Source organism: Tachyglossus aculeatus, chromosome 19 (genome assembly GCF_015852505.1).
Source record: "Tachyglossus aculeatus isolate mTacAcu1 chromosome 19, mTacAcu1.pri, whole genome shotgun sequence".
Classification (NCBI taxonomy): Eukaryota; Metazoa; Chordata; class Mammalia; order Monotremata; family Tachyglossidae; genus Tachyglossus; species Tachyglossus aculeatus.
The window spans coordinates 30,008,688-30,022,829 of record NC_052084.1 but is presented as its reverse complement, the minus strand read 5'-3'; the positions used below and the strand labels follow the sequence as shown (position 1 = coordinate 30,022,829).

The 14,142-nt window shown below is 43.4% G+C and overlaps 1 protein-coding gene across 2 annotated transcripts in view; it reads left to right on the top strand.

The window, feature by feature from the left end:
• Positions 1 to 8,062, top strand: part of UBE3D (ubiquitin protein ligase E3D) — an 86,243-nt gene extending 78,181 nt beyond the window's left edge. Inside the window, exons 11-12 of one of the 2 annotated variants that reach the window (XR_005455045.1) lie at positions 7,498 to 7,616; positions 7,714 to 8,062. Coding sequence is in view for 1 of the 2 variants with exons in the window: in XM_038761123.1 (XP_038617051.1) it covers positions 7,498 to 7,518 (21 nt within the window). In the remaining variant the exon portion in view is untranslated. Of the gene's footprint in view, positions 1 to 7,497 lie in introns of both variants that reach the window. The other variant, XM_038761123.1, reaches the window with a different exon arrangement.
• The last annotated feature ends 6,080 nt before the right edge of the window (positions 8,063 to 14,142 follow it).

Below are 14,142 nucleotides of genomic sequence, written 5' to 3'. Positions count from 1 at the left end.
TCCCATAAATGAGGGTATTGTGGTTCTTCTGAGAGTCTATAAAAGTATGTATACAAATATCTGAAAGGCCAAATGATCACCAAGTAATATTTCTCATAAATGAGGTTATTGTGGTTCTTCTGGGAATCTGTGAAAGTATGTATATCCATATCTGAAAGGTAAAATGATCACCAAGCAATATTTCTGCTTTTCTCAAAGTTGTTGAACATACATGAGGCCTCAAAGCATCTACTTGATGTTCTTGAATGTTTCAGAGGCTTGCAGCCTCCTTGAACTTATCAGTTCCAGTTCAGTAAATGTGGAGAAAACCTAGGTAGTTTTTAGAAGCAGCGTGGCTCAGTGGAAAGAGCATGGGCTTTGGAGTCAGAGGTCATGGGTTCAAATCCCGACTCCACCAATTGTCAGCTGTGTGACTTTGGACAAGTCACTTAACTCCTTTATGCCTCAGTTACCTCATCTGTAAAATGGGGATTAAGACTGTGAGCCGCCTGGGGGACAACCTGATCACCTTGTAACCTCCCCAGTGCTTAGAATAGTGGTTTGCACATAGTAAGCACTTAATCAGTATCATTATTATCATTATTATTATTGTTATCACCGCCTGAAAAGTACCATGTGTCTAAGGTCTAAAGAAACCAAAGAGGTTTGCCTAAAGAAAATCACTAAACTCCATCCCTTCTACCATATTTTTCTTAGGTTTCATGGAATTGGAATTTGTGGAGAAAGCCTTTAGCCAGAAGCAAATTATTAATGCTATTTATCGAATGTTTACCGTGTGCATAGCACCGTACTAAGTGCTTGGCAGACATGTTCCCTGTAGACTGGAAGCTTGTTGTGGGCAGAGACTGTGTCTGTTCTCTGGTTTATTGCACTCTTACAAGTGCTTAGTACAGTGGTCTGCACTCGATTAAGTGCTCAGTAAATACGATGGACTGACTGACTGCCCAAAACGAGCTTCATGTCTAGAGGAAATGATTGATTTTCCCCTTGGGCCAGGTCTAGCCAGCATCTTCTAGGCGGTCCAGGTTTCCAAAGTAATATGTATGTCTAGCAGCTGCTTTGAGCTGGTGGACCCTAAATTTTGCTAGACTGTCATACTGGATTGCGGAACACACTTTCATGTATTTGGGGGAGACCTAAATTGGCCATTTCCAAAATAGCCATGACAATGAGAGTGGAGTTTATGCAGATGGAGTGAGTGGTAAAGTCCTCTAGACTGTAAACTCGCCGTGGGCAGGGAATGTGTTTGTTATACTGTTATATTTTATTCTCCTAAACGCTTAGTAGAGTGCTCTGCATGCAGTAAGCGCTCAATAAATACGATTGACTGACTGGTAACCCATCTTTAAAGCTCTTTTAGATTGTCAGCCCTCAACCCCCACGCCGGGCAACGATGGGGATCATATCTAATTCCCTCCTATAAATTCTCTCTCATCCTCCCAGCACTTAGAACAGTGCTCTGCAAACATAAGTCCTTAAGAAATACCTTTATTGCTAGTACTGTTTCAGTCATGTGATAGTGGTGTATATTGTCTGATACTTGGCATGAGAAGGATATGGATTTTTCAGGTTTTATTTTTTTTTTAAATGGCATTTGTTAAGCGCTCACTATGTGCCAGGCACCATTCTAAGCACTGGGGTACATGCAAAGCAGTCAGATTGGACATTCATGGGGCTCATAGTCTTAATCCCCATTTTACAGGTGAGAAAACTGAGGTCTAAAGAAATGAAGTGACTTGCCTATGGTCACGCAGTAGATAAGTGGCAGAGCTGGGATTAGAACCCAGGTTCTTCTGATTCCCAGACCCGTGTTCTATCCATTAGGCCACGCTGCTTGTGGGGAGACTTCCTGGGTTTTAAATTCAGGTAAGAATCGGGTTTAAAGTTTAATTTCTGTTTACAGTGGAGGTATAGTGATATCTGTAAGGCAAGTATCTCTTCCTTTATATTACTTTCTGGCATTTGCCAACAATGCAGACGACTAAACGAAAGTTCAGTTTACAGTGCAACGTGAAGCCAATCTTACTTCATGTAGAATAGTGGCCCCCAGGGTCAATCCAAAGTTTAACAATATGCAAATCTTGGTTGCAAGGAGAGGGCTGCATTCAGGAGGAAGAAGAATGATACTACACAAAAGATGAGCAAACGCTGGCAATGGTGAGAGTTACCCAAGGAAATTCCAAGCTCCTCAGATTAGGTGGGGAAAAAATGACACATTTGGGGGTCATTTTATGTCCTTCCAGATAGCAAATTGCAATGTACACAGCAATGCTAATGATGACAGTTGTAATATTGATGATTCATCACAGAAACGTAATAAATCTACAAGTCTATTTTGACAAGTTGTTATGGAAAAGTTAAGTAAAATTGTCAATTTTTTTCCTCTCAACCTTAAATTTAAGAATAGTAATTTGGAAATAGAATGTGGGTAAAACTTTTAAAATCCATACCCCATGCCTAATGGAATTTAGAATTTAAAATGGTTGGAGGTTGGGGAGGGAGAAAGAGAAAACATGCCAACAAATGAGCAGTGTTTTGGAGAAGAAATTCAGATTTTAGAACCCATCAACAGCAGCAGTATTTATTGCTCATCTCATGCATGCAGAACTCTCTTCTAGGTGCTAAGGAGTCAGCTCTGTGTGTGTGTGTGTGTGTGTGTGTGTGTGTGTGTACTATATATATACACACATATACATATATATGCATTATACACAAACATATATCTGTGTATGTGTTTGTATATTTATACTGATGTAAGACCAATTTGCAAAGTGAATCTACATACGCTACACAGAATAGATTCTTTTTCTCTCACGCACGCTCCATTTTTAGGACAATTTATAGATGATAGTTTTGCCTATCTCTGCAGTAGGGCTCTCTGCACACATTTATTATGAAAGTCACATTTTTCAATGCATTCTAATTTTCTCCAGTTTTTACAGTATACGCCAAAATGCTTTTGTCAAAAATGCTAATGTTACTTTGTGCTGTCATGCTTGAAGATGATATTATTCAATTTTGTTTTCAACCAAAATCAGTTCAAAACGAGTGATTATTATAAAGCTTTACAAACTCCACTATTTTCAAGCCCAATTTAAGATGTTAATTATACGCACTGGAACTTTATACATCAGTCCTGCATTGTCAGCCGCGATTGAGGAAAAACTGTTTTTAATTAGTAACTTAAAGTAAGTCTTTTGTTTGCTTCCTCAATTCCTCCCTGGTCCCCACAGTGTCTATATTTCAGGCTCTTTAAAGCCTGAAATAGTCAGACTTTGAAGCTGAAATAGGGAGGGAAGGTTCCTTTCCTGTTTCATTGTAGTCATATCTGCTTGGGAGTTGAGGGAATCCACATCGACTTAGTGTCCAAACAAGAGCTCAACCGTTAGGACTGTTTGATATGAATACTTTTATCACAAGTTGGCACAGTGGAACTCGAGTCATTAGTTGAGCGGGTGCCAAAAGGGATCATTCTTCCACAAAATTTCCTCATCTTTCCTCATCTTCCTGATTGATCTGAGAGAGTGCCTGATTGATAGCCCCTGCCCCAGGGCTCTGGACTTCCCCCTTAGACCCATCAGCAGTTTGTCTGGGCTCAGGACTTTGCCCTGCAGTCTTACAACAGGAGGACGGGTGTGGACAGGGAGACAGGAAGGGTGCGGGGGCGACAAGGCTGTGGTAGTGGAAAAACATAAAACAATATCTAATGGGCTGACATCAAAGTCCCCGAAACAAAACGGAGTCTCTCGGGGAGCTGGCTAAACCCCGGCTAATTTCTGTGTCTACTGTTAGGGATGCACCCTGTTTCAGGAGTGAGGGCATCCTGTCTTTTCTCATCATCATCATCAATCGTATTTATTGAGCGCTTACTGTGTGCAGAGCACTGTACTAAGCGCTTGGGAAGTACAAGTTGGCAACATATATTGGCAACATATGTTCTCAAGGAACATAGCTATCTCATGCACATTCGTCTCAAATGTCGTCTTTGGGGATTTCCTCTATCAATCAAGCAGTTGTATTAATAGTATTTATTGAGCACTTACTGTGTGCAGAGCGCTGGACTAAGTGCTTGGGAGGATACAGTATAACAGACACATTCCCGACCACAACAAGCTTACGCTGTAGAGGGGGAGATAGACATTGATATAAAAAAATAAAAGACATGGACATACGTAGTGTGTGGCTGAGGGGAGCTGGGTGGGGGGAATAAAGGGAGCAAATCAGGGCAACGCAGAAGGGAGTAGGAGAAAAGAAAATGAGGGCTTAGGGAAGGCCCCACGGAGGAGATGTTTCTTCAATAAGACTTTGAAAGTGGGGAGAGTCATTGTCAGATATGAAGAGAGAGGGCATCCCAGGCCAGACAGACACAGGATGTGGGCGAGAGGTCGGCAAGCGAAGTACAGTGAGTAAGTTGGCATTAGAGGAACCAAGTGTGCAGGCTGGGTTGTAGTAGAAGAATGAGATAGGAGGAGGCAAGGTGATTGATTGCTTTAAAGCTCATGGTAAGGCGTGTCTATAATGCCGAGTTGGATGGGCAGCCACTGGAAGTTCTTAAGGAGTGGGAAAACGTGGACTGGATTTTTTTTTTGGTAGAAAAATGTTGGACAATGGAGAAAAATCTCCACAGTGACGGTATCCAACCCAAGCCCTCTAACTTCATCCGTGAGTCCTCCAGCACTGCAGCAACAGAACCTGAAAAACCGCAGCCGTAATCTTACACTACCGTGGTTTGAGCCGTTTGCCTTTGAGGGCAAAGCCTGCTGGGTAGAATGCAGAGATTCTTATTTTCACTTCAAACAAATGGCTGCTGTGAAAAGAGCTAAGGAGGACAGAGTCAGCATTTAAAGATGTGTTAATTCATTGGGTTTTGACTCAAAGAAGCCAGAAGCACTGTACAGCTGTTACCTGTTTTAAAGGATGACTGCAGTTCCTGGTATTAGATGCTGAAATGCTCATAATGTTCTTGGGTTGCTGAATCATAGAAATTAGACCTAGTTTATCATGGCTTTTTTTTTCCCTCTTTTATTTTCTCGCATTCATTCTCCAGCCCAGTCACAGTGAGAGGTGTGTGACTTTACACTGTATTGTCTGGCTTATTTCACCTGCAGTTTGAACGCTTCTGTCATTGTGAGAACTCAAAATAAAAGCCCTGAATAATGTTTAGGTATCGGCAAGGACAAAAGCATGCTAAACCTTCTTCACCCTTGCTTCACTTTTAGGGTTAGAAGAGTCCACAGCTTGACTTGGAAAATGATGGAGGTGGGGGTGTCTCGAAGCCGTGGTTTATTTCTAACCAATTTGCTTCTTTCTGAATTCTATTATTTACCTCTGACACCCCTAAGAACTTTGCTTAAATATTCCCCTCCCGACTTGGATGAGTGGGATCCACAAATCATTGTTTCCCTCCTCAGTTGGGCACCTTACCCAGCTAGTAGAGGACTTGTTAACCTTTTTTTTTATGGTACTTGTTAAGAATCTACTATGTACCAGTCACTGTACTAAGCACTGGGGTAGATGCAAGCTAATCAGGTTGGACACAGTCCATGTCCCACATGGGGTTCACAGTATTAATCCCCATTTTACAGATGAGGAGGTAACTGAGGCATAGAGAAGTGAAGCGATTTGCCCAAACCCAGGCCCTTCTTACTCCCAGGCCCAGGATCTATCCGCTAGCCCACGTTCTTCTCTGCAGTTTTCTCATTGCTACCCTCTCCATGGACAATGAACTGCACAGCAAGGATGTGTGGGTGTAATGGCTCCCCAGATGGATGGAGAAGGCTTTCCCTCCCATCTCCACCTGCTCCCAAATCACATCCCATCCCTCCCTGTCCTGGGCAACTATACTTGCGTGTATTTGTCGTTTGTAAATTTTACCCCAGCATGGATGAGCTCTTCTGCCATCCTGATCCGTGTGACTCCAGGGTTGTTTTCAGTATCAGGAGTTTTCCAGAATTCTCCTCTCCGACTCTTCTGGTTAGCTGCCCCAGACCCCCAGGTGTCCGTTAGCATTTTCCCATGCTGAACCTCCTTCTTTTCAGTCTACAATTCTGCTCCTGTCTCCTCGGTTTTCCCTTCACTTCCCTGACTGGTTTCGTCTTTGAATTTACTACCCAATTCATGTTTTGCACCAGACTGAAGGGACTCATTAGGTTTCTGTCCGTTTCTCTCCTAAGACATAGAGGACCATTAGAGAGTTGGAAACTGCTCTCTAATCCTCTCTGAGTAGTTTGAAAACTTCATTGTTTTCTAGGTACCTACATTGTGTAATGAGACAAATGAATAAACACACAGAAGTAAGAAGAGTTACTGTTTTGGCACAATTAACACAATCATATTTGTAATTAAAAGTCCTCCTCTGCCCAAGGCCAAAGCTGCTTTAATTCCCATGACGGGGGTGGGGAACTGGGGAGAGGCGTGGGAGAAAAGTGATGTATTAACACCAGAACTCTTAACTGCACCTTTCTTTCTTCTGGGTCCAGAAAATTAGCTGAAACTACTCCCCACAGAAAAATGCAGAGTGCTTGATGACAACCCTATTTTAGCGCTAATGAAAAGTCACTCATTTTTTTTCTCCTTAACATGCATGTGGGTGATTTTAATTACTATCAAATGGTTCATTAAAAAAAAGGCTAATTGGACAAGGCCCGTAAAGTGGAGTGTAGATGTTGTTAGAAAATGATTTAAAGGGTAATTTTGGCAAAAAGGAAAAGTCAGGGTGCACCTTCACTGAATCCTTGAATGACCCTGATTGAAGCCATTGGCTTGCATAATAATATTAACAATAATGATGGCATTTATTAGGCGTTTACTATGTGCAAAGCACTGTTCCAAGCACTGGGGAGGTTGCAAGGTGATCAGGTTGTCCCACGTGGGGCTCACAGTCTTCATCCCCATTTTACAGATGAGGAAGCTGAGGCACGGAGAAGTGAAGTGACTTGCCCAAAGTCACACAGCTGACAGTTGGCAGAGCGGGGATTTGAACCCGTGACCTCTGACTCCAAAGCCCGGGCTCTTTCCACTGAGGCACGCTGCTTCTCATACCAAACCACAGGGGTAGGTTCAACAGGGCAACCATCACATGACTTTGGTGCCACAGTGGGCAGGATGAGCGATTGGTTTGGATGTGTAAGGGCATTGTAAGGGCATTATTTCTGGGTAGTGGGTTCTTAGTCTTGCCCAGAAGAAGCAAGGCCTAGTGGGTAGAGCACGGAGCTGGGAGTCAGAAAGTCGTGGGTTCTAATCCCGGATCCGCCACTTTTCTGCTGTGTGACCTTGGGCAAGTTGCTTCACTTCTCTATGGCTCAGTTCCCTCATCTGTAAAATGGGGATTAAGTCTGTGAGCCCCATGTGGGATAGAGACCGTGTCCACCCCGATTAGCTTGTATCTACCCCGGTGCTTAGTGTAGTACCTGGTACATGGTAAGTGCTTAACAAATACCATAAACAAGAACAGAAGGCCTGTATGCTGCAGTAACACACATTGTGCTTTGGTTACAGGTGGCTTTTCTGAAACTATGAGCATTGGGACCTGGGCATCCTCTGCTCCGCCAAGAAACATTCCTGTCCATCGTACACCAAGGGGGCTGCCGTGAGAGAAGATGGTGCTAGAAGTCCAGGTCGGAACCGTTGTGGTGTTCAACATAATGCTTTGGAACTCTGTGTGGCTTTAGATACCCCAGGGAGCATTGACTCAACCCCTTTCCATGTCTGCAGCTTCAGAGAGCCTTACAGTTGCCTGCGGAGAAGAGACCTAAGAGAAGGGCGGCCCCAGTGCAGAAAACTTAGCTCCTCGGCTGGGCCATCCCCACTCAGAAAACAGATTGCCGATCGATGCCACGGTCGCTACCACAGGCCCGTTTGGTTCTGGGTAGGCCTGAGGAAGAAGCCCTTTGGGGCCCAGATGTGTTGAGTCAGGCTGCAGATCTTGATAGACGGAGCCCCGGGAAGACTTTGAAGACCTTTCGTGATTTTTCAAATGGAGCGGGAAATAAGACCTGTCCAAACAGTGTTCCCAAATTCAAAAAGCAAATGCATTTTTCAAAATAAACCATCTTCCCCAGTGCTTAGCCTGCACGTGTTCTTGAATGGGCGTCTGTTGCAGTCAGTAAAACCTGCCCTAGAAGTGTTTTTCCAAGGGCGATAATGAGTTACATTGAGCCATACACACCTTCTGTTCCATGCCCTGGTCTATCTCGCCACCAACCCCTCACCCACATCCTGCCTCTGGTTTGGAATGCCCTCCCTCCTCAAATCCAACAGATAATTATTCTCCTCTCCTTCAAAGCCTTATTGAAGGCCCATCTCCTCCAAGAGGCCTTCCCTGACTAAGCCCTTCTTTCCCCTTCTCCCACTCCCTCTGCACCACCCTGACTCACTCCCTTTGTTCTTCCCCCCCCTCCCAGGCCTACTTATTTATATAAATGTCTGTCTCCCCCACCACCACTCTCCCAAGGGTTTAGTACAGTGCTCTGCACACAGTAAGTGCTGTATAAATACGATTGAATGAATGATTAACAAAAAACCACTAGTGTGGAGAAGCAGCGAGGCTTAGTGGAGTCAGAAGGACCCAACAGGTGGTTAGTGACAGAGCAGGAGTAGAACTCAGGTCTCCCGACTTCCAGTCTTGTGCTCTTTCCACTAGACTACGTCGCTTCTCCCAGAAACCATCGATGAACGTGTGGACCTATACCCCAGAATTGGTCTTGGCAGCCAGCACACCGTATCCATGATGCAGCTAAAATTTGAAACTGAGCAAGATACAACTGGTCTTCCATCCTGTCATTCTCTCTCAAAACTGTAAGCGCCTGGCGGGCAGGGAACAAGCCTTTGAATTATACTCTCCCAAGTGCTTAGTACAGTGCTCTGTGCACTCTTAAGTGTTCAATAAATACCATTGTTTGATTTCAAAAGTCCATTTTTCCAGCTAAACTCTCAATATCCATTTGAGGGTATTTGGAAAAATAATTTCCCCAAGAAATCTCCTTTATACCAATTGGGGTGTTTCAAGTGCATTTTTATAGCTCAGTAATTAAAGCAGAAAAGCTGTTAACTAGTGAGAGAGAGAGAAGATACTGTTTTCTGAGGCTGAATTAATGATTGGCTTAGATGTTTTTGGTGAGCATGCATTCAAAAGCACCTTGGAAAAACAATTAAATTGTCCTTAGGATCAATTCTGGTCATGTTTACTAATGATTTGATTTGTTAATGTGCCAGAATCCTGAGATGGATGGTTTCAAGAATGAACATTTCAACACCAAATGATCCACAGTCTCCTTACTTAAAATTATTTGTATCTTTGGGGTTTCTATTCAGGGTTGCCCCTTCACCTGATGCAAGTTATGTCTATTACTTCCATTTCTTTTTCTATGAAAGGCACTTTAAGATTAGTTCAATGTTTACGGATTCTGGGGTGAAGAAAAAAAATCTACTGACATATTGGTTAATTTGAAGCAATTTAGCTGCTTCCATTATTGCAGCATTTAACCCTCCTGTGGTTTTGAATGGGTAAAAAAAATCCACTTAAAAGAATATTTGTGATTTTCTTTCTCCTTGTGGTGGTGGGTTTTGTTTTTTTTTGCTAAGTATGATTTCATCACCACAGAACCCTCTTCGATATCCAAATGAAAAATTCTTGGAAGCCTTTACCTCACAGGAAAAACTCAGCTGCATGGCAAAGTTCACAAGCAAATTAACATATAAATGAGCAAACACACCAGGCGTTTGGGAGTGGAACACAGAAAAGAATTAGTTGACAGCATAAGGGTTATTTCCCTTCATTGATTTCTGTGGGGTTGCAATGGGGTGATACTTTAAAGAAGCACGAAGTACTGTAAACTAATTCAGATAACCCGAATTATGAAACATTTTTAGTGGTATTTAATCATTCAATTGTATTTGAATATAGTTTGCTTACAGAGAAGCAGCATGGCTCAGTGGAAAGAGCCTGGGCTTGGGAGTCAAGAGTTCATAGGTTCTAATCCCGGCTCTGCCACTTGTCAGCTGTGTGACTTTGGGCAAGTCACTTCACTTCTCTGTGCCTCAGTTACCTCATCTGTAAAATGGGGATTAAGACTGTGAGCCCCATGTGGGACAACCTGATTACCTTGTATTCCCCCCAGTGCTTAGAACAGTGCTCGGCACATAGTAAGCACTTAACAAATGTCATCGTTGTTATTATTATTATTTATTGAGCATTTACTATGTGCAGAGCACTTAACTAATCACTTGGGAGAATACCAATATCAGAGACACATCCCCTGCCCACAGTGAGCTTGTTAAATGCTTGCTAAAGGGCCAGGCACTATACTAAGCGCTGGGGTAGCTCTTTCCCCCTGGAATCACAAATAATAGAAAACACGGTATGGTTTGGGGTTGGTGGGGGTGGTGACGTGTGGTGAACAAGCGAAGCTCATTGCAAATGGAGAGGGAAAGCCAAACCAAGGGCTAGCGCTCAGAGCAGGACATGTTTCTGCATCCCATCTCTGAGCAATTATATTCCAAATGCTGAGAAATCACTAGAAGATATTGAGAGCGACCTTTTGAATACTGATTCTCCATGAGGTCAGTGAGCAATTGGTGAGGCTGATAAAGAGTATCCTCCCCTCTCTGCTGTATTTTATCAAGTCATAAAAATCCTTGGGGTAAGCAAAGACTACCATCTGTGTTGAATTTGGCATTACCCAGCGTAAGGTGGAGACATATTTTTGCTGCAAGATAGATGAGCCTTTTTAAAAATTTCACTTAATGAGAGGCAACCAAAATTCTTCTGCAGCCAGTCCATAAATCAACATCGAGTCAGTGGTTCTCCTGGGGAGAACCGTTCTCCTATTCATTTTCCCTGAGAAGACCTTTGGGTAGAACCTATAGGTTTCTTTTTCTACCTCCCAGCCATCTTTGATTCACTGAGATGCAGGGTAGCCCATCTGAATTCTTTCCTGGAAGGCCTCTCGGAATGATATATCCTTTTTTCCTGCATGTTTTCTAAGGAAGGAAAGCCAAGTTATTACAGAATTCTATACATGAGGAAAAGAGCTTAAACCTGAAAATTTCTCCTAAAACATCTTTACCAGAGTGGAGTGCCAGAGTGGAGTCTATCAAATCCATTTCATCCTGGAAATCCTTGTCCTTTGTCAGTGCTATTATAGATTGGATTTGCCTAACAGAGAAAAATTGCCTTGTGCTTTCTTTCTTTTATTGGAAGTGCACATTGAGGTGCATATCTGTATCTTCCCCTGTATCAATAAGCTTGTTATGGGCAGGAAATGTATCGGTGCTCCCTCAAGTGTGTAGTACAGTGCTCTGCACATAATAAGCAGACAGTCATTGATTTATTGATTGTATCACTTCATCTCATTCTCTTCTTCTCTCATTCTGTGTGTATGTCTCTAGCACTTCAGAACTTATTTACCCTCTCCTTATGTCTGCTCAGTCCTTTTATTTTGACCACTCTATAGATATATAGATCGTATTTATTTATATATATAAAGGGGATGGAGAGCCTTGAAGCCGAGAGTGAGGAGTTTTTGCTTGATTCGTAGGTTGACAGGCAGCCCCTGGAGATTTTTGAGGAGGGGAGTAACATGCCCAGAGTGTTTCTGTACATGATCCCTGCCTGTGAATCAATCAGTAAATGATATTCATTGAGTGCTTACTATGTACAGAGCACTGTACTAAGTGCTTGGAGAGTACAATACTCTCCAAGACAGAGTTGGTAGACGCTTTCCCTGCCCAAAGGAAGTTTCCAGTCTAGAGGGGAGAGGTGGTGGAGAGGCTCAAAGTTGTGAGGAGTTGCTGCTTTGATGCAGAGGGAAATAAGAAGTCACTGGAGGGTTTTGTGAAGATGGAAGCTGTGAGATGAGCGGTGCTTCAGGGAAATGTTCTGCACACCAGCGGGTGGTTTAAATTGGAAGAGTGAGAGGCTGAAGGCAGGAAGACCAAAGAGGACGCTGGCCCAAAAGTCCAGCCCTCAAGCTTCGATAAGCCAAGAGCTCGTCCTTTATGACTCCAACTTTTCCCCTGCACTCTCCCCATCCCCACCACCACCCAACCCCAAGGTCACCCTGTGCTGAAAATGAAAAGTTGCTACACCGAACTTCTGGCAAACGCGATACGGGAAGCAGTAGCAATGAAAACACATCCTGGGCATGTAATTGGGAGGTGGTACTCCAGTAATAAAGGAGTTTATGCACTATAAGTCTAGATTTGTAGCTCAGTCTTAGGAAACTAGCCAATTGACAAAATGTACAAAGGATTCTGTAATTATAAAACTATCGCCGTGTTAATTGCCCTTAGGAGGGAAATGAGAAGTAGGGGAAGATAAGTAGGATGCAGTGAAACCAAACAAAATTCATTATTCATCTTCGCCACTGCAGAGCTAAGTATTCTGTCTTTGGTATGCAGTGATTCCAGTAAGGTTATGCTCCACTTTGCTCCATATCTGTTGCGCTTTGCATCACACTAATGCAACTTCCTTGGGGTTCAATTCAACAGTTGTTGAACAACTCATAAGACAGAAGAGTAATATTATTACTGCATCTGGCCACTGGTGTGTGTCTCTGACTATGGTAGTAGCGTGCTTGGGACCTTGGGTAAGTCACTTAACTTCTCTGTGCCTCAGTTACTGCACATGTAAAATGGGAATTAAGAGTGTGAGCTCCACATGGGACAGGGACTGTGTCCAACCTGATTACCTTGTATCTACCCCAGCACTTAGAACAGTGGTTGGCACATAGCACTTAAAGAAATACAGCTGTCATTATAATTATTATTGTCATTATCTGTGCCCTCCTAGATACACATCCTAGTGTTTTGGGATGGGTTATTCATCATCCCTGACATTCCCTGAAACAATCCATTGTGGGCGATTCTTCCATGAATTTATCCAGGCCCCTCTTGAACCTGCTGAAAAGAAGCAACACTGATGATTCTTGTAAATCTGTCGAGAAGCAGCATGGCCTAGTGGAAAGAGCACGGGCCTGGGAATCAGAGGACCTGGGTTCTAACCCGATTCTGCCACTTGCCTGCTCTGTGACCTTGGGGAAGCCACTTCCCTTCCCTTTGGCTCAGTTTCCTTATCTGTAAAATGGTAATGCGGTACCTGTTCTTCTTCCCACTCAGACTGTGAGCCCCATGTGGGACAGGTACTGTGTCCAGCCTGATTATCTTGTAGCTAACTCAGCGCTTAGTGCAGTTCTTGGCACACAATAAGCTCTTAACAAATACCTTAAGTGGAAGTGAAGACTGCTTAGAGAGTGTCGATCAGTAGAATTCAATTACCAAAGGCAGGTTTTAGCCAAGAGACTGAGTTGAGTGCTCTCATTACAAGGATGAGGCTATTTCAGTGTTCAGTCATGACTCTATGTGTTGAAAAGTAATTATCTTCCGACTAGCCTGATGTCTCAGTAACAGGTCAAATTCCTCTTGAGACAGTTCTCTTTCCGCGGTATCATAGCTTCGACAGAGTCTACCAGCCCTTCTTATAAGATGTCTTTCTAGTCAACCTTTGAGTCAACCCTAGTGAGTTTGGTTGACATTTGACTATTACTGCTCTGAATCTTTTTCCATCCCTTACTGCTCTGAATCCGTTTCAATCCCTCTTTACCTGAGGTGATCCTCTGGGGCAGGTGAATAAGCTTGGCCTCATCTAGTCTTTCCAAAGTAATCTCTTGGTCCTAATTTTGTTACCCAGAGGTCCTAGTTGAGAGGGAGGCGATGCAAATTGAGGAGAGGCTCTTAGGAGCGACGAGAAACAGTCGTACAGGAATGGGAGTCAGGAAACCTGGATTTGAATTCTGACTTGAGCAAATCACTTCACTTCTCTAGGCCTCAGTTCCCTCAGCTGTAAAATTCATTCAATCATCAATCGTATTTATTGAGCGCTTACGGTGTGCAGAGCACTGGACTAAGCGCTTGGGAAGTACAAGTTGGCAACATATAGAGACAGTCCCTACCCAACAGTAGGCTCACAGTCTAAAGGGAGTCACAAGGTTTCCTGCCATTTGTGTGCTGCATGGGGTTAGGGCACGGGCCTGGGAGTCATCATCATCATCAATCGTATTTATTGAGCGCTTACTGTGTGCACAGCACTGTACTAAGCGCTTGGGAAGTACCAGTTGGCAACATATAGAGACAGTCCCTACCCAA